This window comes from Ochotona curzoniae, unplaced genomic scaffold (genome assembly GCF_017591425.1).
Source record: "Ochotona curzoniae isolate NIBS_2020 unplaced genomic scaffold, NIBS_Ocur_1.0 contig_4838, whole genome shotgun sequence".
Classification (NCBI taxonomy): domain Eukaryota; kingdom Metazoa; phylum Chordata; class Mammalia; order Lagomorpha; family Ochotonidae; genus Ochotona; species Ochotona curzoniae.
This window is the reverse complement of record NW_024466399.1, coordinates 1,710,439-1,736,955: the sequence shown is the minus strand read 5'-3', so window position 1 is coordinate 1,736,955 and position 26,517 is coordinate 1,710,439. Positions and strand designations below refer to the sequence as shown.

The window sequence follows — 26,517 nt, the reverse complement described above, 5'->3', positions numbered from 1 at the left end:
AGCTCTCTCTCTCTCTCTCTCTCCTTCTCCTTCTCTGTGTAACTCTGTCTTTGAAATAAAAAAATAAATAAATCTTTTTTCTTTTTAAATCACAGTCGAATAAGGCTATAGGCGGCCAGCATTAATAGTGGATAAGCCTGAGGAACTGGCATCCTCCTTGAGTACTGGATTGTGACCCAGCTGATCCGCTAATCCAGCTCCCTGCCTGTGGCCTGGGAAAGGCAAGAGCAGATGGCCCAAGTGTCTGGGCCCCTGCCACAAGCGTCGGAGACCCTGATGGAGCTCCTGACTCCGGGCTTCAGTCTGACCCACGCTGGCCATTGGAGCCATCTGGGGAGTGAACCAACAGGTGGAAGATCTTGTCTCTCCTTCTTCTGTAACTCTGACCTTGAAAACCAATAAACAAAAATCTTCAAGGTAATAAAATTGTAAATCAAGTAGAGTCAAACCAGACTTGAGTAACAGAAAGATCAATGAAAAATCTCATAATACATAGAAATTAAACATCACACTTGTTATTCTAAATAACATATGGGGCCAAAATGTTTTGAACCAAATGAAGTTGAAGATGATATCAGAGTTTGTAGGATGCAGGGAAAACACAGATTTTAGAGGAATTAGTAACATTAAAAGAAGATAATAGAGAAAATTAAAATTAATCTAAGGGTTTTTTTTTTCTTTGAAGGGCAGAGTTATGGAGACAGGCATAAACTCAGAACAACAAGTTAAATCTAAACTGAGTGAAGAAATCATAACACTTAAAACAGAAATCTAGAAAATTGGTAGAAAAATAATCAATCTAAAAGCAAATTCTTTGGGAAGATAAGTAATGTTGATTAACACATAGCCAAGCTTGAGGATGAGGTCAAAAGCAGGCCAGCAAAAAGCAGTGAACACCTGTGGATCTCCTCGCACTGTAGTGTCCATCTTCTGTGGAACTGTTGTTTACATGTACTTGCAACCAGGGAACCGTGCCTCCAAAGACCAGGGCAAATTCCTCAACCTCTTTGACACCATCGTCACTCCAAGTCTCAACCCCTTCATTTACACATTAAGGAATAAAGACATGAAGGACGCCCTGAAGAAGCTGATGAGAGTCCACTATGACTCTACAAAAAGAGAGACATGAAGGCATTGAAAAATAGTAGAGTCAGTCTGGTGCAGGAGCCTAGTGGCTAAAGCCATTGCCTTGAGTGCCCCGGGATCCCATATGGGTGCCAATTCTAATCCCAGCACCTTTTTCCATCCAGCTCTCTGATTGTGGCCTGGGAAAGCAGTGGAGGACAGCTTAGGACCTTGGGACCCTGCACCTGTATGGGACTCCCGAAAGAGTCTCCTGGCTCCTGCTTTCAGACTGGCTCAGCTCCGGCCATTGCGCTCACTTGGAGAGTGAATCAATAGATGGAAGATCTTCCTCTCTGTCTCCTCTCCCCTCTGTATATCTGACTTTCCAATAAAAATTAATAAATCTTTTTAAAAACAAAAGAAAAATAGTAGATTGAATAAGGCAAGTAAATGTGCTTTCTGATCTTAATTTTTACAGAAACGATTCGTAGATTTTAAAAATGAATTAATTAACTTCACTATTCTTTCATTCAGATAATTTGTTGACAGAAACAGCAAAGCAAACCATCCTGTTCCGCTCTTTTAAGTCTCTAATCATTGATGTGTCTTTACACAAAAATACTATTGTACATTTTTAAATGTAAAACAAAGGGCATATATACATAAACTTGAACGCACTTGAGCTTATTCTAAAGCACAAAAGAAGCTGTTTGTTTATCTTGTTTTGTGTTCCCAATGCTAATACATAGACATTCTGAAACATAGGTATGAAAAATGCTTTCACATAATTATGGTTTGCATCCTAAATAATACTTCTATACAAATCAGTACTTTGTGCATTAAATCTTCCATGACGGCATCCAAACATTTACGTATGTTTGAAGCAAATGATGTGATTTCCATGACAGTAATTATTATAAGCCTTACCTAACGCAGTTCTCTCTGTTCAGTGAAATATGATGCAGTAGCTGGAAGAAAAGGTCTCTCATTCAAATCTAGTACTACTTTATCATGATACAGAAGTATAGAAAAGGATGAGATAAAGTGTTTCAAGGGTGAAAAAAAACATATAGCCAAGCTAAGAGGTGAAGAGGGTATATAATTTCTATTCTCTTAAAAATATGTATATAAACTGGGCCCAGCGCTATAGCCCAGAGGCTAAAGTTCTCATTTGCATGTGCTAGGATCCCATATGGGTGCCAGTTCGTGTCCCAGCTCTTCCCTTCCAGCTCCCTGCTTGTGGCCTGGGAAAGCAGTGGAGGACGGACCAAAGCCTTGGGACCCTGCACCCACGTGGGAGACTGGAAGAAGCTCCTGGTTTTGGATTGGTTCAGCTCTGGCCATTGCAGCCACTTAGGGAGTGAGCCAACAGATGGAAGATCTTTCTCTCTTTCTGTCTTTAAGTCTGACTTTGCAATAAAAATAAAAATAAGTCCTTTGTGAAGTTAGCTATTTGTTGAACAACTAAGATTCTCCAGTTCCTTTTTGGAAACACTTTTGTGTTATTTGGAGAAAATACCTTTAAGGGTCTACCCAGATAAGGAAAAGAAATGGCATTTCTATGTAGCCAGTAGTGTACGGGGTAAAGCATACAGCACTGGGCACAAAATGACAGGGCATTAACTGAGTCATTATAAAATAAATGGTGAGACAGTATAATAAGGCTGGCTGGAGAGTCTAGGTGTGGTTACAGGTTCTAAATGGGAAAACATTCCCAGCTAGACATTTCTACAAGCATAATTGGAACTGTAGTTACCAGTTTGTAAGCCCTCTTCTATAGATGGAGAAAAAGGACAAAAAAAAAAAGAGAGAGAGAAGGAATGAGGGAAAGAAAGAAGGAGAGAGAAAGAAGCTGACCCTTTCCAATAGAAAATAGAAAAGCAGAAGTTCATGGTCCACTCTTTAAAAGTAAGTGGAGATTGTGGTGAAAGATAACTGGGAGGATGCTTATGTACTCAATGAAACTGAGCTCAACTGCGGGCTGGCTGCTGGGCAGAAGAGAACTAAGCGAAAGGGACCCCTTCTGGGATCGTAACCAATAGTAGACAAAGACCATGGAAATTATTCCTTCAGATGATTCTAACTTTGCTTGGTTTAGCTCTAGAGCAGTTCATGTTCCAAGACGTTCTTGAACACAGCACAACAATCAACTGGCAATTAGGGGCGCTTAACATCTTGGTATAGTCAGGAAAAGAGGCCTAGAAAACCAGCAAAACTGCCAACATCCCTAGGTGACTGGGCACACCGAAGCCATCACCCTCCCAGGGAGAGCGGGAGCCGCCCAGAAAGGAGCGCTCAGAGAATCAGCGCCATCTGCAGGTGACTGTAGGCAGGCCGAAACAGTTGCCACAGCTGGGCGTCCACACTGCCAGAAGTAACAGCCAGATGGGCAAAGGATTGGGACAGAGCCCTGGGGGGAGGAGAGAATTACCTGGGGGTGCTGCAGAGTAAACTCAGAACATCCAGTTCCCCACAGAAAATTGCAAGACATACAAAAAGAGGAAAGTGTGACCTCAGCGGACGGTTAAGAGGGCAACAGAAAGTCCTCGCAGTTGCAACTCGATAGCCCGTTTAGAAGAGGGCTCCAGAACCGCCGTGAACATGTTCAAGGAACTAAAGCAAGCTGTGGTTAAATGTGTAGTGTTTTCACTTTTATTATTCATTGGAATGTAGCTACATGCAGTCAAAAGGCATTTAGTAAACTGAAGAATTCTGTAATTGTGCAGGCTAAATAATCCGTCCTTTATGCATGTGATGTAATTCTTCATTTTTCATCACAGATAAGAATAGTAATCTTGGTTGCATTCTTAGGGATCATGCTGAACAGCAAAAGAAAGGAAAATGGGGCCACCTACTGATCTGTGATCTGCGTGAATAAACAGAAAACTACAAGATTGTTAGATCCTTATTTTATGAGCTTTTTACAAATAATGCACTCTTAATAATAATGGATGTGATGCAGTCTGTCTCGTATTCGTCTTTCACTTAGACACTGGCTGCTCATTCTCTGTTGTCCCATGTAGCTTAAGATTAGCGTCTTCCTTGTACGCACAAAAAACCATGAAAAGTCCTCTGAGAATTCCTCCCTTTGCACTCTTTTCCACTGTGTTTGTTTCGGCTTTTAGTTCTGAATTCTGGATCTCGGTGACATGCATGTTCCATGTTTGTTCCGTGCAATCCCTCTGCTTTTAGAATCTCAAATTTTGGAATGCCACTCTCTGGCAGCAACTTAATTTTTCTTCCATCTTCCCTGCTGTTTAATATCCCATACACTGAATTCTGCTTCTTGAAGCTTTTAGCTTCAGCCGTCCCAGTATTGCCAAGAGATCCGCCGCGTCTGGATCTTGTTCCCTCCCTGTCACTGCAGCCTTTGTCATCTTGTCACTCTGCTGCTTGTGGCTGTGGTCTTCCCTTTACCCCCCCCCCCCCCCGTTGACCTCAGCCTGCTGGGAACTGTGCACGTGAGCCACCTGAGTCATAGCCGTGAGCTTCACGCAGGCTCTCCACGTGCTTTCACGTGTCAGCTTCCTCCTCCTCCAGCTCTCTGAGCTTCTGCTGTGTTCAGACTTTTTGTTTTATCACATCTTCCCTTCACTCTTATGAGTTCGCCTATTTCTAACTGAGCAGGTTAAGGCCCCACCCCAAGGAATTCTTCGCACCCTCCCTGGCTAACTCAGACCACGTCCTCTCCTACCCTTTTTAATTGGAGGTGGTACTGCTAAGGCAGATTCCTGCCCCATCTTCTCCAGTCCCATCATTGCTGCTTTCGTTTTTTTGTAAACTGTTTTTTTTTAAAGATTTATTCATTTTGATTAGAAATACAGATTTACAGAGAAGGAGAGAGAGAGATCTTCCATCCACTTGCTCACTCCCCAAATGGCTTCAGTATATTCAGTATATTTTTAGTATAGTATAATGTATAACAGGTACATTATGATATCTCAAAAATGAGTGTAGATAAGAAGCCAGGACTGTACCCTGCACCCGGAGGCTGGAGAGATGAGGACACGACGCAGGCGAAGGTGGGAAAGCACTTAGACAGGCAGGAGGAAGCAAAGCATTGTGGGATTTAAGTAAAGAAAATCTTCCAAGGAGGCAGGGGTAACTCACTGAGAAACCCCACTGGGCGGTCAAGGAAGACCAGGACAGAGAGCTGACCACTGGACCGGGCGAGAGGGTCGTGGGTGACCTGTGTAAGAACAGTTGTGGTGGAGTCCTGTGTAAGCGAAAGCCTAACCGGAGTGCATGTAGAAGAGAGGGGGAAAGAGAAAACAGAAAAGGACCAAAAAATGGTACCAGTGTGATTTGTCACAGAGAGATGGTGAGAGATGAAGCGATAGACGAAGGCAGAGATGCAATCGAGGGAGGGTTTTTTTATAATACGTATTTTCTCTGATTTGTGCTAACTGGTATACAAAGTGCCAAAAATGGGATGTGGAGATTTGACTGCCGTTCACAGCCCTGTGCGCGCACTGGAGGAGCAGCTGCGTGTCCTGCTGTGCTGCTCTACTTGTGGAATTCTTCATTCAGTGGAGGATGCAGCTTCTGACTGCAAAATACACTGAAAACATGTCATTGCAAAAATTAAAAATAATAAAGCAGGAGGGATGGCAGGATGGGAAATGAAACACAAGGCATGTGTTCACCTCATATAAATAAGATAATTAAAGTGTAAAAAAAGGCGAGTTTTCATCTCTGTATTGCCAGGTGTATCTGTTTTTATTGGAAAGCCAAATTTACAGAGAGATGAGAGACTAAGATCTTCCACCCGCTGGTCCACCCGCCAAGGCCACAGTGGCTGGAGCTGACTCAGTGCTAAGTCAGGAGCCAGGAACCAGGAGCCTAAGGCCCTGAGCCATTCTCCACTGCTTTCCCAGGCCACAAGCAGGGAGCTGGATGGGAAGTGAAGCAGCCGGGACACAAACCAGGCCCATGTGGGATGCCAGCGCGTGCAGGGGGAGTATTAGCCGATGAAGCAATTGTGCTGGGCCCCTTTGTACTCATTCTTCAACTATTCCAGTGCAATTAATACACCATGTGCTTTTTAAATTTTTCATTAATATGAAGAACAGAGTTAATGTATTTCCTTGGTGCAGTTCTAAGCCAATAACCACACTCCCCATCCTTTTCTTGCCTTCCTCCTCTCTTTCCTTTCCCGTTTTTCTTCCTTTATGTTTGTGATGACGTATTTCCAATTTTCTCTACAACCAAACGCTTAACTCACCACTTTATTGAAGGAAAATTGTACCACTGAATTTTTCTTTCCTCCCCCCCTCAAGTTTTCCTTTTATCAGAGATATTTGAAAGTTGTACCAGGGATTGGTTCTATAATATCTGTGCCTGAAAAATAAATAACAGAATAATCATGTCTGTCCTGTGCTAATGCTAATCCCGATGGCAGGTTTCTCTCTGTTTACGAAAAAGATATGCAATGATGGCAGTGTCTCCATTGCCCCAAGTTCTGTATTTCAAAAGGCAATCGACTTATAAACGTTGATGATGTTTTATGACTGTGATTGTCAGATAACTGTATTTTAGAGGCAAAGACTTACTTGATCTGTAATAACACTTTATATGTATAAACACATTTTGATTTTTACACTTGCCTATAACATGATGTTCTGAACCTGGTGTTTACTTCATAAATCCCCTGAATGCTGAAAGATGCATGGCGTTATCTTTAAAATAGGTAGAGTCCCTAAAAACGTTCTACTTCCTGAGCCAAACTTGTGTCATAGTGATTTGCCTTCTCCCATGGAGGGGGTGGGGAAGTGGCTGACATACAAGGATTCTTCAAACCATTCAGGGAATGACACCTACAATGTCAGGATGCACCTAAATAGCAGAATGACAGACTTAGGACTATTTATGAAGGACTATACTATTGTAATAATATAAGGAAAGTAGGGACATCCCAGAGCCTATAGAACCACATTATAAAATAATAAAATTTAAAATTAAAAAAAAAAAAGATAATTGGAAGGGGGGCTGGTGCAGTGGATTAACCAGCTAATCCTCGGCCTGCAGTGCTGGCATCCCATTTGTGTGCCAGTTCTAGCACTGGCTGCTTTACTTCCAATCCAGCTACCCTGTGAAAGCAGTGGAAGATGGCTCAAGTCCTTGGGCCTCTGCACCCACATGGAAGACCTGGAAGCACCTCCTGATTCCTTGACTCCTGGCTCCTGGCTCCAGATCGGTTCAACTCCTACCATCGTGGCCATTGGGGGAGCGGGCCAGCGAATGAAAGACCTCTGTCTCCCCTTCCCTCTGTAAATCTGCCTTTCCGATACAAATGAACAAATCTTTCAGACACTGAAAGAGGATGTGGGGCAGGTGCTTGCACAGCAGTTAAGATCAGGACAGCCACGTCCTGCGTTCGAGTCCCCGAGTGTGAGTCCTGGATCGGCTTCTGACCCAGCTGCCTGTTGCTGCCAGCCCTGGCAGGCAGCCCCGGGGGCCAAGCACTGGGCCCTGCCACCCAGGGGCAAAACTGGCTGGGGTTTCAGGCTACGGCTTTGCCCTGGGCCAGCCTGGGGTGTGGAAGAGTGAATCACTGAGTGGATTAGAACTCATTCTCCGTCAGCTTCAACTAAAGAGGAAGGACATGTTTTTAAAAAGATAATGTGCATTTTCTATTAAGTTTTTGAGTACACTCATGTTTGTCATTTATCTTAAGCACATAACAAAAATAGTCTTCCATCTGCTGGTTCACTCCCCAAATGGTTGTAATGGCTGGAACTGAGCCAATCCAAAGCCGGGATCGAGAGCTTCCTTCGGTCCTCCTGTGTGGGTGCAGAGGTCCCAAGACGTGGGCCATCTCTCCGCTGCTTTACCAGGCCAGACAGGAAGCCTGTTCAGCAGTGCAACAGCCAGAACCCAAACCAGCACCCATATGGGAGGCCAGTACTAAAGGCAGAAATTAGACTGTTAGGCTGCCACACTGGCCCCTAATGCAAAGATTTTTACAAGATTAAAAAGGAATCTAGTTGCAAACAAATAAGACTCTTTAGTATTGATCTTTAAATTTTACAAACTATCTTGCTACCTCAAATTCTTGGTATTTTATATTTTCTGAATTTGATAAAACAATCTCTTTAAAGACTTATTTATTCTTATTTTAAAGGCAGTTCAGATCTACAAAGACAAGGAGAGACAAAGATCTTCCATTTACAGGTTTGCTCCCCAAGTGGCCACAGTAGCCAGAGCAGAGCCGATCCAAAGCCAGGACCCAGGAGCTTCTTCTGGGTCTCCCACGCGGGTGCAGGGTCCCAAAGCTTTGGGCCGTCCTTGAATGCTTTCCCAGGTCACAAATAAGGAGTTGAATGGGAAATGGAGTAGCTTGACACAAACCAGCGTGCATATGGGACCCTGGCATATGCAAGGCAAGAATTTAGCTGCTGGGCCATCACACCAGGCCCAGATCTTTTAATGAACCTAGCCTTGGTTATTTAAAAATAAAAGTGTATATGTTAGTAAATAATTCATGCATAACTTTAGGGAAAGCATTATAAGGCATATAAATCATGATCAATTTATTTTAACACTGTAAAGAAAGATAGAATGCATATGTTGCAGTTTTCTGAAATTTGTTACCAGTATTCCTACGTATGTTTGCATCATAGAAACTCAGATGTTTAGATTGGTAAGTTAAATAGTAACCTTCAGCTATTTGAGGATCTCATAATAGCACCCTTCGTTAGGATGTAGAGTTGGCTGGCACAGTAAAGTTCATCAATGACTGTAAACCATCCCAAAATGGTAACACCCAAACTTACAAATATAGTCATTGGCATTTCTAAAAACTGTGTAGTCATATTCACCGTGTTTTAACTTTAAAAGACAGAAATAGGACCCGGCACCCTGGCCTAGCCGCTAAAGTCCTCACCTTGAACGTGCTGGAATCCCATATGGGCGCCGGTTCTAATCCCGGCAGCTCCACTTCCCATCCAGCTCCCTGCTTGTGGCCTGGGAAAGCAGTCTGGAGCGGCCCAATGCTTTGGGACCCTGCACCCATGTGGGAGACCCAGAAGAAGCTCCTAGCTCCTGGCTTTGGATCAGCATAGCATCAGCCGTTGCGCTCACTTGGGGAGTGAATCATCAGATGGAAGATCTTCCTCTCTGTCTCTCCTCCTCTCTGTATATCTGACTTTCCAATGAATAAATAAATCTTAAAAAAAAAAAGACAGAAATAATTTTTGAAAGTTTATTAACACCACATAGTCCAATTTTCTCCAGTGGTTGTATTATTGAAATTAAACAGCCTGAACTACCAGTGAGGCACGTCTAAAAGTGCTCACTATGTGCCCTGGATGTTCACAAACGGCCTTGCTGCACTAAGGGACTTCCCAGAGAAGAGCGTTTCAGAGTGGAAAGGGAAGTTCATGCCGCGTGTGACTTAGTAAGACAAAACGTTTTTCACTGTTCTGGCAGAGTGAGTCCAACCCCAACAACAAAATATTACTTCGGTTGCTTTAGAATTGTGATGGCTGAGATGATGAGGCAGACAATAAAGAAAATGGCTGAAAACTTGAAGGAATTCCAGATCTGTGTGATTCAACAGGAAATTATGGTAGCATGACTTCAGTGTGAACGGTCATGTCGGCTCGCGTTTGGAATTTGGAGAATTGCGTGCTAAAGAGAACTTTGCAGGATTCTGAACAAGGATGACTTTCTAAAATATAAATGTGTTTCTTTTTTAATGAATGAAAACAAAAACAAAAATATGAAATCATATTTGGAAAAAAATGTATGACATAGACAACTAAGATAAGCTCAAAAATGCCTGTGAGGTTTCACACTTAAAATAGGGTGAGATTTAAAACAGACTTGGCAAACGTTGTGTCATCTTTGTGTTTAGAATTGGAATTGTCTGGCTTACAATTTTGTTTTAAGGATTTCAGCTGAGATTGCAAGCCTTTTTTTTTTTTTATAAATATTAGGGGGTTTTTTTGTCTTTTAAATGATTTTCTTAGTTTTATGAAGGAATAAGGTTACTAAATAAACTTTCTTTTTTGCTATAGGTAAAACTTTAGTCAAGAAGCTGACAAAAAAGGTAAGAAAAATATAAGCGCTTCAGTTTGTGGCAAAATAAAAAGTGAACTTTTATAAGCTCTAATGAAAGTTTTTGATATTTGAATTCAAAGGACATTGAGGATGCACTAGCGGGAATCCAAAAAGCTGGTTGTGGCTCAACGTTTTTCAGAGACCTTGGTGATAAAGGTAATTTTGATTTATTATTAAATGTTTAGCTATGTGTTATTGTATTTAACTGAGATATTACTAGGGAGTAAAGGTATTCGATTTTCCATGTTATATAGGAGGTGCTTTTGAAATATATGTTAAGTAGGAGATAACTTTCTCAAACTGAGCAGTTGAAGATAAATTCTTAAAATACTGGTGTGAATTATGAATTAAACCCCGTCAAGCAAAGGAGCCAGGATAAGAAGATCATACAGAGGTCTAAAATAAGAAATGAGTAAGCAGGAAAATGAGAAGTCCTCCACCCAATCAGAGAGAACTAACATTTAAACAAGTCAACAGAAGTGAAAGAGAGGGGCAGAAAGCAGGAGAATGTTATCACGGAAGCCAGAGAAGGTTCTAGAGAAAGTTAGGAAATTTACAAATCAAGTCAATGAGGGGGCTCAGTAACCTGAAGACTGCCCGCTGTCCGTGAATATGGCAGCAGGAATGGCTTGTCACGTCAACAGGAACCTTCCAGGGAAGGGATCTGAAGCCACGTGGCAGCCCTTGGATGAGTGGGGATAGAAGAGACCAGGACGTGAGCAGAGACAGCACAGGAGGCGGGACATCAGAAAGCTGACGGAGTAGCTATTGGTGGAGCAATTTATGCATGTTTCTTGGTAATGTTTCTTGATAACAAAGAGGTGGAAAATAGGAAGCATGGACAGAATCCTGGGAGATAGAAGAGAAGGGATTGTCCTGAAAACCAAGTTAAAAGATCAGTTATTCTCTAAGAAAATGACATTTCTGTCACATCAGAAGATAAAGCTGGGAACCAGTATCTTGGTGCTCTACCAGCATCTATTAAAGTGCTGGTTAGAGTCCCAAGTGCCCTCTTCGATCCAGCTCCCTGCTAATGTACCTGGGAAGGCAGCAAGGACCCAGAGCCCTGCTACTGTGTGGGACCAGGATGGAGTTCCTGGCTCCTGGCTCCTGGCTCCTGGCTCCTGGCTCCTGGCTCCTGGCTCCTGGCTCCTGGCTCTTGGCTGCAGCCTGGCCCAGACCTCATTGTTGTGGCCATTTAGGAAGTGATCCAACAAATGGAATACACTCACTCACTCTCTCTCTCTCTCTCTCTCTCCCTCTCTCTTTTTAATAAATATATAAAAGACTAGATATATGAGTAATTTATGCCAACAGTGTGAGACAAGGGGAAAAAGGAGATTTGAGTAGCCTTGATTTTCTTTATGAAGAAGAAATAGGAAGAATTCAGGAATTACAGTAAAGTATTGTTGTAGTAAGAAAAGAATGCTGAGCAGAGAAATCTAGCAAGCCGTACAGATCCAATGGGGGATACAGGTGGTGAAAGAATAGTCAACAGGCAGTGTAACTGTGTGATTACTCTCCTCTAACCTACATGGAAGAGTCGTGCAGTAGAGAATTAACAAGGTTGGAGCCAAGGTAAGTTTTTTCTAATTAGTTGTAAAGTCTAAGCAGGATAATAGAGAGATAAAAAGGAGAAAGCAGGAAGAGAAAGGCAGATGCAGGAGGTGGGAAAGTCAGGACAGCGCTGCCAGGAAGAAGGAAAAACATGGAGTGGGAGCCCAAGAGCAGCATGGTCCGAGAGCAGGTAGGGAGCGTAGTTAATTCAGATATCAAGCACCTGGGCTCAGCACGGTGGCCTAGTGGCTAAAGTCCTCGCCTTGAACACACCAGGATCCCATATGGACGCCAGTTCTAATCCTAGCAGCCCTGCTTCCCATCCAGCTCCCTGCTTGTGGCCTGGAAAAGCAGTCTGGAGTGGCCAGGGCCTTGGGACCCTGCACCTGCGTGGGAGACCTGAAGGGGGCTCTGAGCTCCTGCTTTCTGTTCAGCTCAGCTTCCGACCATTGGGGGTGCTTGGGGAGTGTATCAACAGATGGAAGATCTTCCTCTCTGTCTCTCCTCCTCTGTATATCTGACTTTGCAATAAAAATAGATAATTCTGAAAAAGATCCGAAGCATCTGAGAAATGGGGTATTACCGTGTAGGCATCAGAATCAACTAGGATGGTGACTTGAGTCGAAAGAAAGTAAGAATTTCACTGAAATCTCTAAATGAGAGGTATATAGAGGAAAGTTTCGTTGGCAACTTCTAAGACGAGAAATAAGAGGTGGTATGCCTAAGTGTCATTAGCCCCAAAGGGGCAAAGGTTTATGAACAGTGTTAAAACAGGAAAGGTCTGGAATTAGCATTGGAGTGAATGAAAAAGAAGTCATCTCTATTAGAGAAGTCTTCAAGATATCAATATCTTGGTATTTCAGACAAGACAAAAATCAAGCCTCCCACGAATTGGCTGAAGACATTTACTGTGCTACGAGAATTTCAGAGAGCATGGTCGACGTTTGGGGTACAAGTGGAGGAAAGGGAGATTGTTGAGGCAGGAGAGAGGCAGCCTTGTGGGGCCTGTGCAACCAAAGAGGACGGAGAGCATTTGGAGAAGGGAAAGATGGCTGAGGGTCGTCGTGTGCAACCCTAACCGGTAGGCAGAGTCCAAATCACGTATGAGGGGACTTCAGCAGATTTATGGAAAATGGACTTAAAAGATAAAAATGTAAACTTTGTTTCTGCACATAAATGTCATCAATCTCAACACACTTCATGAATGATGATAACAGTTATTTAATCCATCTCAGAAAAGCGAAGGATTCCAGGAATTTAACCATGTCAGTGTTGCCTCTTTTTCTTTGCACTGGATTATTTAAAAAAAAAAAAAAAGTGGTTCCCTTTAAAAAAAATTTTTTTTTGAGGTTAGGAAATGAAAATAAATCAGAAAGAGCCAAATCAGGGCTATTGTATTGATGTCTAATGATTTTCCACTGAAACACACAGAATCGGTCTTGTTGGAGGAGAGGTTTGAATAGGAACATATTAAAAGACATAGTGAATCTTGCTGGAACATTTTTCTACTGAAGCATTGGAAAAATTTCTCAAAATACTCTCCTGAAAGGTACCCTCCTTCACTGTTGGTGGGAGTGTAGGCTAGTGCAACCACTGTGGAAGTCAGTATGGAGAGTGCTAAGACAACTGAAAATAAACCTGCCCTATGACCCAACTATCCCACTGCTGGGAATATATCCAAAGGAAATCAGGTCTGCATATGAGAAAGGGGTCTGTGTTCCTATCATGACAGCAGCACAATCTATAATAGTAAAGACATGGAAACAACCTTGATTCCTGTCCAAAGAAGAGAGGATAAAGAAGCTGTGGTACGTCTACTCCATGCAATATTTATTATTCAAGCCATTAAAAAGAATAAAATTCCAGATAAATTTTTTTTAATATGTACATTGTGTAGCTGCAGGAAGAAATTAAGTTTACCTTCTGATTATCCATACAAATGCATAAAAGAAGAGACTGTATTTAAGGACTGGAAGGGAAACTAGGACTAGATGGTTTAGCTTAATAATGACAAGAAAATCAAGCAGGGCTCGACAGCGTGGCCTAGCGGCTAAAGTCCTCGCCTTGAATGTGCCAAGATCCCATATGGGCACCGGTTCTAATCCAAGCAGCTCCACTTCCCATCCAGCTCCCTGCTTGTAGCCTGGGAAAGCAGACAAGGACGGCCCAATGCTTTGGGACCCTGCACCGCATGGGAGACCAGGAAGAAGTTCTTGGCTCCTGACTTCACATCGGCACAGCACCAGCCATTGTGCTCACTCAGGGAGTGAATCATCGATGGAAGATCTTCCTCTGTCTCTCCTCCTCTCTGTATATCTGACTTTGTACTAAAAATAAATAAATCTTAAAAAAAAAAATTAAAAAATCAAGCAACTTGGCGGAAAGCACGTGGCAGGTGGCAGAGCTGCTTATTTTTAAGGGGTAAGGGGCCAGTGTGGTGGTGTAGCAGGCTGATCCTCCACCTAACGCTGGCATCCCACATGGGACCGGTTCTTGTCCTGGCTGCTCCACTTCCAGTCCAGCTCCCTGCTTATGGATTGGGAAAGCAGCCAAGAATGACTCAAGTCCTTGGGCCTGTACATCCACATAGGAGACCCAAAAGGGACTTCTGGCTCCTGGCTTCAGATCGGCTCTCCTGTGGGCACTAAGGCCATTTGGGGAGTGAAGTAGGGGATGGAAGAGATCTCTCTCTCTCTCTCTCTCTCTCTCTCTCTCTCTCTCTCTCTCTGTGTGTGTGTGTATGTGTGTCTCTCCTCTCTGTAAAACTGTCTTTCCAATAAAATAGTGAATAATTAAAAATTTAAAAGGGTTAAAAAGGCTAAGTAAGAGTGAAATACTGTTTCCCCGTTTGTCCAAGTGCTGGCTTAGGCTCTCTGCGCATGCCTTTATTCCACTTGAGCCAGGTCTCAACCCTGATCCTTCACTTTGACTTTCTTTGTCCTTCTGGCACATCTGCTGTACCACACTCTAACTGGGGGAGGGCTAGCGCCTACGCTGCCTGACTCTTTGGAGCCTCATGATTCTTCAAAGCCGAATTCTTCTGTAAAATAGAGGTAGCTGTCTGCTTCAGGGACCGGCACACATGAAAGTTCTGATGTGGTCCCCGAGATAAGTAGCAGTACAACCTGTCATGAAACTAGCCCATGTGCCCAGGTTCTCTTGGTTTCTGTGGAAGCACACTTTGCTGGTTCTCTGTGCCTCTTTCCCTCACTGTCGCTCTTCTTCCTCCTGCCCTGAACATCAGTACTTCCTGGAATTCTGCTCTTCCTCATCCTCTCTGATCCTATCAGCCTTGAGATGACTCCTGGATCTCTGACAGTGTCTACAGCCCAGGTCACTGTCCTGACCCGAGATTTCTATATATGCAGACCATTTGCTAGACACCTCAGGGAGTCAGCTTGCGGTCAGTGTATCCCAAACTGTACTCGTTGTCGGCATCTTCCTTCTAAAACAGCTCTGCCATAGTCCTTATCTCAGCTGATAGTAACACCTTTCACCCAAACCTCCCTCCGCCACACCCTCCCATGCTTCCCATGAGTCACTCACAAGGGCTGCTCAACCTTGCACCTAAATATTGAATTCATCTCTTTTCCTTGATAGTGTAATAGGCAAGCTCTGGGCTCCTTAGTCCATACGTCCTTTGTGGCTGTGCCCTACAATAGGCGTGGCTTCTCTTCTTCGCTATTTTACACCTGGTGTGCTGTGTCTGTTCGTGATTTCGTGCGTTGTACAAACCGTTCGCCTTGCCTGTGCTATTCTCTATCTCCTGCTTTCTAAGCCGGCCTGGTCTCCTACCCTTCCAGCAGATTGGCCAACTAGCCTTTGGCCCTTGCTGTGCTTCAAATCCCAGTTCTGCTTTTTATTCTGGCTCCCTGCTGATTTCTGCACGAGGTGGCAGCAGGTGACAGCTCAGGGACTTGAGTCCTGCTACATGTGGGAAACCCCGTGGACTTCCTTGCGCCTGGCGTCAGCCCCATCCGGTCCCTCCCTTCCCCCCGCTGCTGTGGATAAACGGGAGGATGAACCAGTGAACAGAAGTTCGCGCACTCTCTCCCATCTTCTCTCTCTGTCTTTCAAATGAATAGAAGTTGTTGAAAGGAAAGAGTAGTGTTTATAAGTACAATGGGAAATGCTGTTATTTTTTAATTTTTCTTTGAAATATATGATCTGAGATTTCTATTTCTGACTTAAAAATACTAATGTGAATTTGAGAGGGAAGATTAACGCTAATTTAATACTTTATGTTCATGTTAATGAAGTTATTTGAAGAAAAATGTAAAACTTAGGTACATTCAGAAAAACTTGAAATATCATTTTGACCACAAGTAAGAACTAACAATGTTTGTACTTTGTAAGAACTAGCAAAAGGTAGTACCTTCTTGAGATAACTCATTGATCATGACTTATAAAATGAGACATAGGTTACAATTATTATGCAATTTTTAAACTGAGCAGAATTCTCAATTTAACAGCATCCTCAGGAATGTACTGAATATATTCCAAGTATGTGTAAGATACATATGAAAGAATAGGATAAATATGTCAAATAACATTTTAAAGATTTATTTATATATTTTTATTGGAAAGGCAGATTTACAGAGAGGAGGAGAGACAGACAGAAATATCTTCTGACCGCTGATTCACTCCCCAAGTGGCCACAACAGCTGAAGCTGCGCTCAATCCTAAGCCAGGAGCCAGGAGCCTCTTCCAGGTCTCCCATGCAGGTGCAAGGTCCCACGGCTTTGGGCCGTCTTTCACTGCTTTCCCAGGCCACAAGCAGGGAGCTGGATGGGAAGCGGGGTTGCTGGGATTGGAACCGACGCCCATTTGGGATCCTGGGACATGCAAGGCGAGGATTTAGCCAATAGGCTATCACACCAAACCCAGCAAATAACATTTTAATACGATCCCAAGTTAAAAATATTTCTAGAAAGCATATTGTGTTAGTTGACCTTTTATCACTATAACGAAGTACTTTACCAGACTGCTTACTAAGAAAAAAAGTTTTTTTAAGTTTTATTGTTGTTTGAAAAGTCAAGTGAGTGAGAAACAGAGACATCTTCCATCTCCTGGCTCACTCCTCAGATGCCTGAAACAGCCTTAGGAACCAGGCTGAAGCCAGGAACTAGGATCACCATACCTGTAACACGAGTGGGAGGGACCCCAGAACTTGGACTGTCATATGCTGTCTCTTGGGCACTCCACCATGGAATTTGAACATACCAAGTGGCAGCTTAATCTGTAATGCCACAATGCCCACTCCAAAAGTGGTTTGCTTGTTCTTATGGTTTTGGAGATTTGAGGCATGGTGCCTGCCATCATGCTGCGTTAATTCAGTTCAGGTGAGGCTCTCAACGTGAGGCTCGTCTCAGCCTGGGTGGGTCCAGGGAAGCTCCTTTCGTGCAGCTCTTACATGAGAAGTCAAATAATCACACATCAGCTTCCTTCCTAGAGCATTCTCCAGTGACCTAAGGACCTCTCCCAGCCCCTAGACTGGAGATGTTCCACCCCTCCCAGCACCGTTACCCTGCAGTCAAGCTTTTCCCGGGAACCTTTGGGAAGGACGCAATTGAATCAGAGACAGAGCAGCACACAGTTCCAAACAGAATTCATTCATTTTCTTCTAATGGCCCTTAAGGATGCTGTAACAAATTTTAAAATAGAAAATTATTAAAAATTGTTTTCATATTAGGCACATAATTTTGAAATACTGCTGTGTGACCAACATGTATTTTGTAGTTCAACGTAGCAAGCACACACCAGGCTTTCTCCTGTAAACACTCCAGCTGTTGACTTTCTTGGAGAGCATCTCAGAGGGCTGATGCCCAGGTGCTGTTGCGGAACTGTATTGTTCATCTATAAACTGTCTTGTCATGTAGGATGCTGTTTTATTTCTTTTCCATGATATCCTTTTATAAATACATAGTTTCTCCCATCTATCCATTTCTTTTTTTTTTCCTTTCTCCCCTTCCCATTTTCCTCTGTATTTTACAATAATGTAGTCCTTCATCTACAGTCACAGTTCCAACCTTCTGCCATTTCCATGTGTTGTTGACACTGTAGGTACGGGCCGTGGTAGGGACCCCAGCATCTTGTTCTCAAGGAATGCTTAGCAGTCACTGAGTCTACTTGGACTCAGGAGTAGAGATGCACACTGCTGTGCTGCTTTTAGTCTTAACACCCTGGTCACTTAGGAGAGTATATGTGTATACTTGTTTACTTGGATAACTTCTCACTGTTTTTTATATGAAGGTTGCCTTATATCAAAACCTAGGTGTTTTTCATTTTGAAACTGGCTCCTTTCGCCGAGCGTAATGGTCTTAGGACTACTTTGTTGCAAATGGTAGAATTTTGCTCTTTTTAATGGCTGAGGAGTATTCCACAGACTGTTGCCTATACCACCGTTTCTTTATCCATTCCTCTTTTGACAAGTGTCTGCGTTGTTTCTGTGTCTTTGCTGTTGTGGATGGTACTGCTGTGACTGTTGGGATATAGGTTGCTTTCTCATACATAGGTATCACTTCTTTTGAATATATTCCCAGGACTGGGATTGCTAGGTCACACAGTAGATGAACTTTCAGTTCTTTGGGCACTCTCCATCCTGAGGCGCTTCCGTGATGGCTACGGTAGTGTATACTTCGACCAGCAGTGGAATAGAGTATTTTTCCCCACAGCCTCAGCAGGTGTTGTTAGAAGAACTGTGTGTAAAAGCCATTCTCACTAGAGTTAAGTGGAACTTCAGTGTGGTTTTTATTTCTATTTCCCTGAGTATTTTATCATATGTCAGCCATTTGAACTTGTTCTTCTTGAAAAACGTTTGCTCCTTCCCTTCATCCATTTCTAACTGGTTTGTGTGTTTTGCTGTTGCGTTGCTGAAGCCTTTGTGAGTCCTGGGTGTTAGTCCCCCATCTGTTGTGTCGTGTGCAAAGATCCTCACCCGTTGTGTTGGTCGCGCTCTGTTGGCAATGCCCCCTTGCGGTACAGAGGCTTCTTCGTTGGATGTAGTCCCATTTGCTTTTTGTGGCTTTGACTGCCTGTGCTTTTGGTGGCTTTTCTAGGAAGTCTGTGCCTACACCTGTGTCTTGTGGAGTGCTTGCTGTGTTTTCTTCTAATAGTCTGATGGTTTCTTGGTGTAGATTTAGTTCCTGGATTCATTTAGATTGGGTTTTTTGTATACGGTGACAGGTGAGAGGTTCCTGTTTCTTACTTCCACATGCGACCATCTGGTTATCCCAACAGCATTTGCTGAGGAGACCATCCTTTAGTAGGATGCTGTTTCTGCCCCATCTCAGCTCTGTTATTCAAGCTTTTTAGTTAAGTCAGTATTTCAAAGAAGGACATTGGAATTTTCTTTTTCAAAAAGTTTCCCTGACATAAAGAGCATGCACCTGTATCAGAAGTAAAGTGAAGACTCCTTTTGGCACTGAGCCCAGTACAATCTAGCAGTTTGGCCATTTTTTTACATTGCTGTATTCCTTTGAAAGTTAAAAAGAAAAAAAAAATACTGTCTTCCACTTCTTTGAGGCTGCCAAGGATGAAATACTTTGATCCTTTAGCTAACATTAGAGTGCTTCTTCCAGGTACAAGATAAAACAAAACATGTTTAATGTATTCTCCTTTAACATAAACATTGAATAGTTTTATGGAAAAGCTAACTATTAAAGAAAAGTATACAAACTCCATCATTGAAAAACAAAAAAGAGATGGGACTAGCATGGTGGCACGCAGGCTGATCCTTCTCCCATGACACGTAAATGCAGTATGGGCACCTGTTCAAGTCCCAGCTGTTGCAGTTCCAACTCCCTGCCTAGGGCCTGGGAAAGCAGCAGAGGATGGCCCAAGTCCCTGGGCCCCTGCAGCCATGAGGGAGACCCAAAGGAAATTCCTGGCTGCCAGCTTTAGGCTGACCCAGCTCTGGCCAGTGGAGGGAGACCCACAGGAAATTCCTGACTGCCAGCTTTAGGCTGACCCAGCTCTGGCCAGTGCTGCCATTTGTGGAGCAGAATGGTGGATGGAAGATTCCTCTCTCCGTCTCTTCCTCTCTGTAATTCTGACTTTCTAGTAAAATAAAGAAATAAATCTTCCCAAGAAAATTAGGTAGTGAAGTTAAAAGAAAAAGACAAGTCATTAAAAGCATTTAAAAATAATTAAAATATGAAGTCAGTGTATGGCCCCTTGGGTTAAGAGGTACTTGGAGTGGACAGAATTACAGACAGGAAGTATAAGTTTCATGAACGGGAAGCAGGGAGGAACTCAGTGCTCAGTGTGTGCAGTGTGTCAGATTGGGATGATGAGAAGGTTTCAGTGATGGTTGCACCACAGAATGAATTTACTTGATAAAATTGTACCATACATGTAAAAGTCACTAAATTGAGAAACTTTACATCACGATTTTTTTTGCAAGGCAGACCTACGTGACTTTAGAATTCTATTCATGAAGTGCAACACAGGGACTTTAAATTCTCCTTTTCTGGTAATGCTACATTAACTTCGAGGTGTTAAAGAATGACTGATCATTTCTTAGGTATGTTAATTGCGTTTGAGGGAGAGGGTACCAGTCATTTTAGGGGGTATAGCCTCAGCGTTTTACGGTGAAATGACACAGTTCATGTGGCATCTAGTGGGCATGGACTGAAAAGTGATACAGATAAAATAGTACCTGCTAATTATTGGAGCTAATTTATATTAAATTCTTGTATTATTCTTATATTATATTCTTATTATCTTTTATAGTTATAATCATTCATTATGTTTGTGTATGATTAAAGGTCTTCATGATAATCAGCGTCTTTACTTGTTAATTGTGCATTTTGCTATTATGTCAAACTTAGGATCCACAGAGAAAGTTTTTTTTAATTACTAAGAAACCATGATTTTAAGATACTGTTTATTGTAATTCTCTTAGTTGCAAACATGAACGCTGATACAGTTTATTTGAGCAAGAAAGTAGGTTTATTTAGTGGCCAAACATAGAGTTTGTGTCAGACACAGCTTACTAAAGGCTTCAGATGGCACCAGGGTCCGTTCTTCAGGCCTGCTGATTGGAGACTGCATTCAGTTTCTAAATGCTAGCCTCCGGGCACATCCGGGCACTTTCTTCATTGGGTAGCATTCCTAAATGTAGCATTCTCACGTGTCAGAGCCCAGTTCAAGAGGAAAAAAAGTTGTCAGTGGAAAGTTCTCATTGAAAATCTGTGATATCCAGATCTGTGAGTAGCCCAGCTTAGGTCACAGTCCATGTGTGAACCAGTCCCCGGAGCCACATGGCACCTGCTTATTAAGTTGGGCCTGAGCTCCTTGCCTGCCTTTTCATTAATTATGTAGGAGTCCGATTGGCTTGTATCAGTCAGGATCTACAGAGGTCCCAACGTACACGTGAGAAGCCAGGAAGGATGATTCCCTACAGAAAAATCAAATTACTACCACAAAGACTTAATTGCGCATTTTAAGTCATACTGTTTGACTTTCGGTCTACTCAGATCTGTGCTTGTCTGCTGAGTGTTGCGAATTCTAACACTGAAGTTGAAATCACATAAAGCATCATGAGAATAAAACTTGCAGTGGATGCATGCTATTTGTAGCCAGTGTGCTTTCCCCCTCTGTTGGTGCCCTCCAGAGAAGCTGTATGAGTAAAACCTTAATTGGAAACACTAGCAGACACCGTCATGGAGGTTTAGAGACGCCATGCCCTACCACCTGTAAGCTAGAGACCCAGACATGCTGGTGATGCAGAGTGACGACCAGGAGAGCAGATCTCAGAGAGCGAGGAATAAAAGGAGCTGTCCCAGCTCAGTGAGGCATGGAAAGGGGTGAGTTCCTCCTTTTTGTGCTTGTTTCACTGAGTGTGTGATGCCCACCCACGTTAGGCAGCCACTAGTTCATATACCACCAACACACTGAGATCACCTTTCATCTGGAAACCCAGTGGCCCAATCAAGTTGACACTTAAAATTCACAGTTATGCCTCCTCACTTATGATAGTAACCAAATGAGATAGCATCTTTTAGTGTTAGGACTACTTCAACACTGTCATAAAATGTTTCCGCTGTATCTAAGAGAGGCAATTTAAAAATAAAAGCATTTTTAATTAGGTGATGTTTCAGTATTATTACCCTTGTATGATTACTGCCACACATGTGGAGAGTATTTTTAGGTGTGTTTTTATTTTTATCTCTTTCAGGGCTGATTTCATATACTGAATATCTCTTCTTGCTTACCATCCTCACTAGTAAGTATGCCACTTATAGAACCCTCTGTTCTTGTCAAACAGGATTTTTGGAAGTTTGACATTTATGGTTTTCATCATTAAATATATTACTGGTTCTTTGATTTCTGTATCTGGAAAATGATGATGTTGGCTTAGATTATCCTCCTCTTTGCATACGATATGGCCTCCAAAACTGCATCCTTAATAGAAGGATAGATGAACATAAGGATCAGAGTTAACCTTTGCTTCGGAATATCTAAAGCTCTCCGCTGAGACTATACAGGATGTCTGACCAGGAAGTATGATGGTCGTGGAGAGCAAGGGAAGGCTAAGAGACGTTTCCAGATGGGAAGGAACCAAGGAGACATTGCAGTCCGCTCCACATGATGTCTTATGTTTGAACCTTGAATAGAAAAAACAATGTTAGCAGAAAGCATGAAATGCAAATAAAATTGACAGCTTAGTTTGTAGTACTATGCCAGTGTTGACTTCTTCATATTGTCAATTGATCTAGTTACATAAAATGTTAACATCAGAAGAAGCTGGGTAAAGGGGCTGTAGGCTACAGCATTTCTGTAAGTTCCAAATGTCTATAAAATAAAACTTTTTAATAAAACTTACTCTGAGAAAGAAAAGTACAAAATCGATATGAAAATGGGTTAAGTAGCAGTGTGGGGGAGGGAATTTGGGGAGCAGGGAGGGGAAATCCCAGAGCCTATGGAACTGTATCATAAAATAATTCTTGGGCCCGGCGCGGTGGCGCAAGTGGTTAGGTCCTCGCCTTGCACGCCCGGGATCCCATATGGGCGCCGGTTCTAATCCCGGCAGCCCCACTTCCCTTCCAGCTCCCTGCCTGTGGCCTGGGAAAGCAGCTGAGGACGGCCCAAAGCTCTGGGACCCTGCACCCGCGTGGGAGACCCGGAAGAGGCTCCTGGCTTCGGATCGGCATAGTATCGGCCCGTTGCGGCTCACTTGGGGAGTGAATCATCGGACGGAAGATCTTCCTCTCTGTATCTCCTCTCTGTATATCCGCCTTTCCAATAAAAAAAAAAATAATAAAAAAAAAAAAAATAATTCTTAAAAAGAAAAGAAAACAAAACTGGATAGGTACTGTAAGAATATATGAAAGCCCCTGGTACAGCTAAGGAAAGAAATGAAGTTCTCTAATTTAGTATTGAAGCTCCAAACACCAGCTTAGCGGAACAGCTAGCACCTGGGGAAGGGGCCGGACAAGGCATGAACAAGTAAGAACCTTTGAAAAATGTCTTCAGAACAGGTCTCTCTCTTTGTGTCGGTGCTCAGCATATAGTTTCTGGAAGTTTACTTCAACTTGGAAAATCTGCCAATACTTCACATTTTACTCCCATCTAAACGGTACTCGCTTCCCACTTCCTTGCAGAACCCCACAGCGGGTTTCATGTGGCGTTTAAAATGTTGGATGCAGACGGAAACGAGATGATTGAGAAGAAGGAATTTTTTAAGGTAAGTAGACAGCGGTCATTTTAGGTTTCTCGTAAAACGTCTGCACCCTTAGGTGATCATGTTATGTGTCCATTAAAACTAGAGTTGTATCCACTGTTTGCATAGAAAATGTCAGCAACAATGTGCAAATTCAAACGTACCGAGCTTTCCATAATAGAAACTTGACGAAACCAGATTGTGCATCAGACTCCACAAGGATTTATAAATTTAAGTTATTTAGATTAGGGCTTTCTGTTGTATTATTATCTCAGCAAATAATAATACAATAGGAAAGGTTTCACAAATATGTACTTCAAGAACACTCATTAAAGATACAGTAAAAGTATTCTTACACTGGAAGAACAGAAAAAATAGAAATTTAAATCTTCACTAAAAAGTAGGGGAAAAAATGAAAAAGCCATAATAGGCATTAATCACAGCTAATTTTCTAGAACTATTATTTGAAATGCTGAGAATACATTTCAATAACTTTTTTTTTTTTAATGATTACATGGTTGACCAGGGTGGGAAGGATCAAGGATCAGGGAAAAGTGGGTGAAATGATTGTTTCCTAATTCTCTTCTTTTCTCTGGGGGAAGGGCATAAATGGGGAAGCCGCACCCAGCCTCCCAAATGTCCCAGCGCCCAGGGATGGTTAGGCACCCAATATCAACCCAGGGTCCCTACGTGGTGCATGTTCCGAGGGTTCTGCCCAAGTGGTGTGGATAGTTCTGCAGTGCTGTCGATTTTGCCCATCCAAGGGTGAGGCAACCCTCCCAGTGTCCATTGGCTGACATAATTAAACTCAAATCTCTGTTCTCGCAGATTTTTGCTGTCCTTGTTTGCTGGGGTAGTTGTTCAGTTTGCTCTGTTCCCCTTCCTCTGCGACAGTACCCAAATGAGCTGCCTTATTCTCCATATTGCATCAGGGTCTGTGTCCACTGCTCTGCCTTTATCACTTACAGGCAGGTCAAAGGACTAGGAGCAGGTGACCCAAGCCCCACTGGCTCCCCTGTTCCTGCTGGCACCCTCCTTGCAGGCAGGACCCAGGACCCAGGCCAGGAGACCCAAGTCCCCCAGGTCCCCCAACCCCAACACCCACCACCACAGGTGGGCCACAGGACCTGGGCCAGGCAACCTGAGCCCCACCCGATCCCCCACCCCAGAGCTCATAAACCCAGCACCCACCTCACATGTGGGCTTCCGGACCTGGGCAAGGTGACCCGAGCCCTGCTGGATCCCCCTGACCCCAGGCTGGCATGGCTCATCTTTCCTCACCATCCCCAGTGTGAACTGGCTAGCGTTGCAGCCTGACTTGGCCCCTCCCACACCCTGTCCTGGTTCTCAGACCTGCCAGTGGATGTTACAAACTGGCCCAGCCTGGTCTGTCCCCAGACCTGGGCCACATGTATGCTGGCAGGTACTGTACAACCTGGCATGGTCTGGGCTGCTCCTGGCCTTGGTTCTTGCACTCACCTGCATAGACTGTGTCCCTACAAAGGAGTTTCCCAGGCTTCTCTGTCGGGTCTCCTCCCACTGGCAGATCACGCACACACCAGTGGATCCTTAGGGCAGGTTGGCTTTGTCCATGTTTTGTCCTGACAGGGACAATGGCCTTGCTCAACCAGCCCACATCCATTCTGGCTCTTCCTGTTGTTGCAGCCTAGTCACACTGAGTCCATGACCAGGCACAGCTTTCATGTGGTTTAGTGGGAGTCAAGACCTAGCCCAGCCCGGTCTACACCCATCCTGGCACTCCAGTGGGTGCTGGAGTGTAGCCCAGTGTGTCGCTCCCAGACCCAGTCCACATCTGTGCTGAGGGAGGCTATAGCCGTGGCCAGCCCAGCTGTCTGCCCTCACCAGTGCCCACCAGCGGGAATCCCAACCCAGCTGTGGTGTCCACTAGCTCCCCAGCCAAGCCTGTTTCCATCCCCAGTGGAGATTGCAGTTGCATAGGGGTGAGCCCACTTATGCCCTCCAGATTCTGCCTCAAGACCGATTCTCTCACACACTAGTTATTTTCTTGGCCCATGCTAACTTCACCCTCCCCCTGATCAAACTCTTCACTGGTGGTTACTGTGATCTTGCCCTGTCTGGTAGGCCCCAGCCTTGGCTTCAGTGTGTGTCAATGAGTGGTACTCAGTGATGGTCAATGCTAACTACCCCAGTTCAGGTCTCCCACATGTGCTGGTGCTTCAGACGGACCTTTAAAGGCCTTCCTGTTCCCCCCTCCAAGCCACTCGGACTCAGCACCCTCACTCGCCTGAAAGTACATTGGCCTAGTCCAATGATGTCCCACAGCAGTCATTCCTATCAATGGACATGAACCCTGAGGTCCTGCTCAGCCTCACTTGTGCTGTAGCCCAGACCCCATGTAAGCCTACACCTCCAAGCCCCTAGAATGGGTCACCACCAGGCAGCCTGATGGCTTTACCCAGCACCATTGGTACATGGGACACCAATTCTGGAGCCACCTCTGCCCCTGCCAGCTGGGTGGGAGCAAAAGGACCCCTAGCAGGGCCTCTGAAGCCACCCGCTGTTCCTGTGGAGCACATGGGATCTAGATAACCTTAAATGGCATTTCTTAAGACATAATAGGTCTAGAATGCCCGGTTGGTAAATTTCACCGTGTTCCAAAGTATTAATAATAATGTGAAACGAAACCAGCTTCAGCGCACATGGACCACTTGGGCATCCGCCAACTGGGGTTATGTTTTTCGTCTGTCGCAACGCTGTATGAAGAAAAGAAACTGTAGATGTATGTATAACATAGACCTGAGCACATATCACTCAGTGATGAGTACATATGGAGGTAACAGGTTAGCTGCGTACATAAATAGCTTGTATTTGTTGCTGTTGTTGTTAACTTGAGAGGCAGATAAAGAGAGAAAGCTCCCATCTGCTGGTTCATTCCCTGAATACTGCAGCAGCACTGAGCTGGAAACAGGAGTCGCGTAAATGCTCCTGGAGTCACTGCTGCCTCCGAGGGTCTGCCTCGGCAGGAGGCTGGAGCGGAGCAGGCATCGAGCGCAGGTGCCTGAAGGGGCACTCACGTGTCTAACTCTTAGGCCAACAGCCCATCCCTTTAAAAAAAGAAATGTGAAGCAAGTGAAACTCTCTTAGATTTGCTATGCGCATAAAATTATTCTGCCAATTTAAAAAAG

The 26,517-nt window shown here is 43.7% G+C and overlaps 1 protein-coding gene across 1 annotated transcript in view; it reads left to right on the top strand.

The window, feature by feature from the left end:
- Window positions 1-26,517, top strand: part of MICU2 (mitochondrial calcium uptake 2) — an 80,954-nt gene that overhangs the window by 28,917 nt on the left and 25,520 nt on the right. Inside the window, exons 3-6 of the mRNA XM_040988373.1 lie at window positions 10,086-10,117; window positions 10,209-10,284; window positions 21,866-21,913; window positions 23,292-23,374. Of these exons, the coding sequence (XP_040844307.1) occupies window positions 10,086-10,117; window positions 10,209-10,284; window positions 21,866-21,913; window positions 23,292-23,374 (239 nt within the window). The remainder of the gene's footprint in view (window positions 1-10,085; window positions 10,118-10,208; window positions 10,285-21,865; window positions 21,914-23,291; window positions 23,375-26,517) is intronic.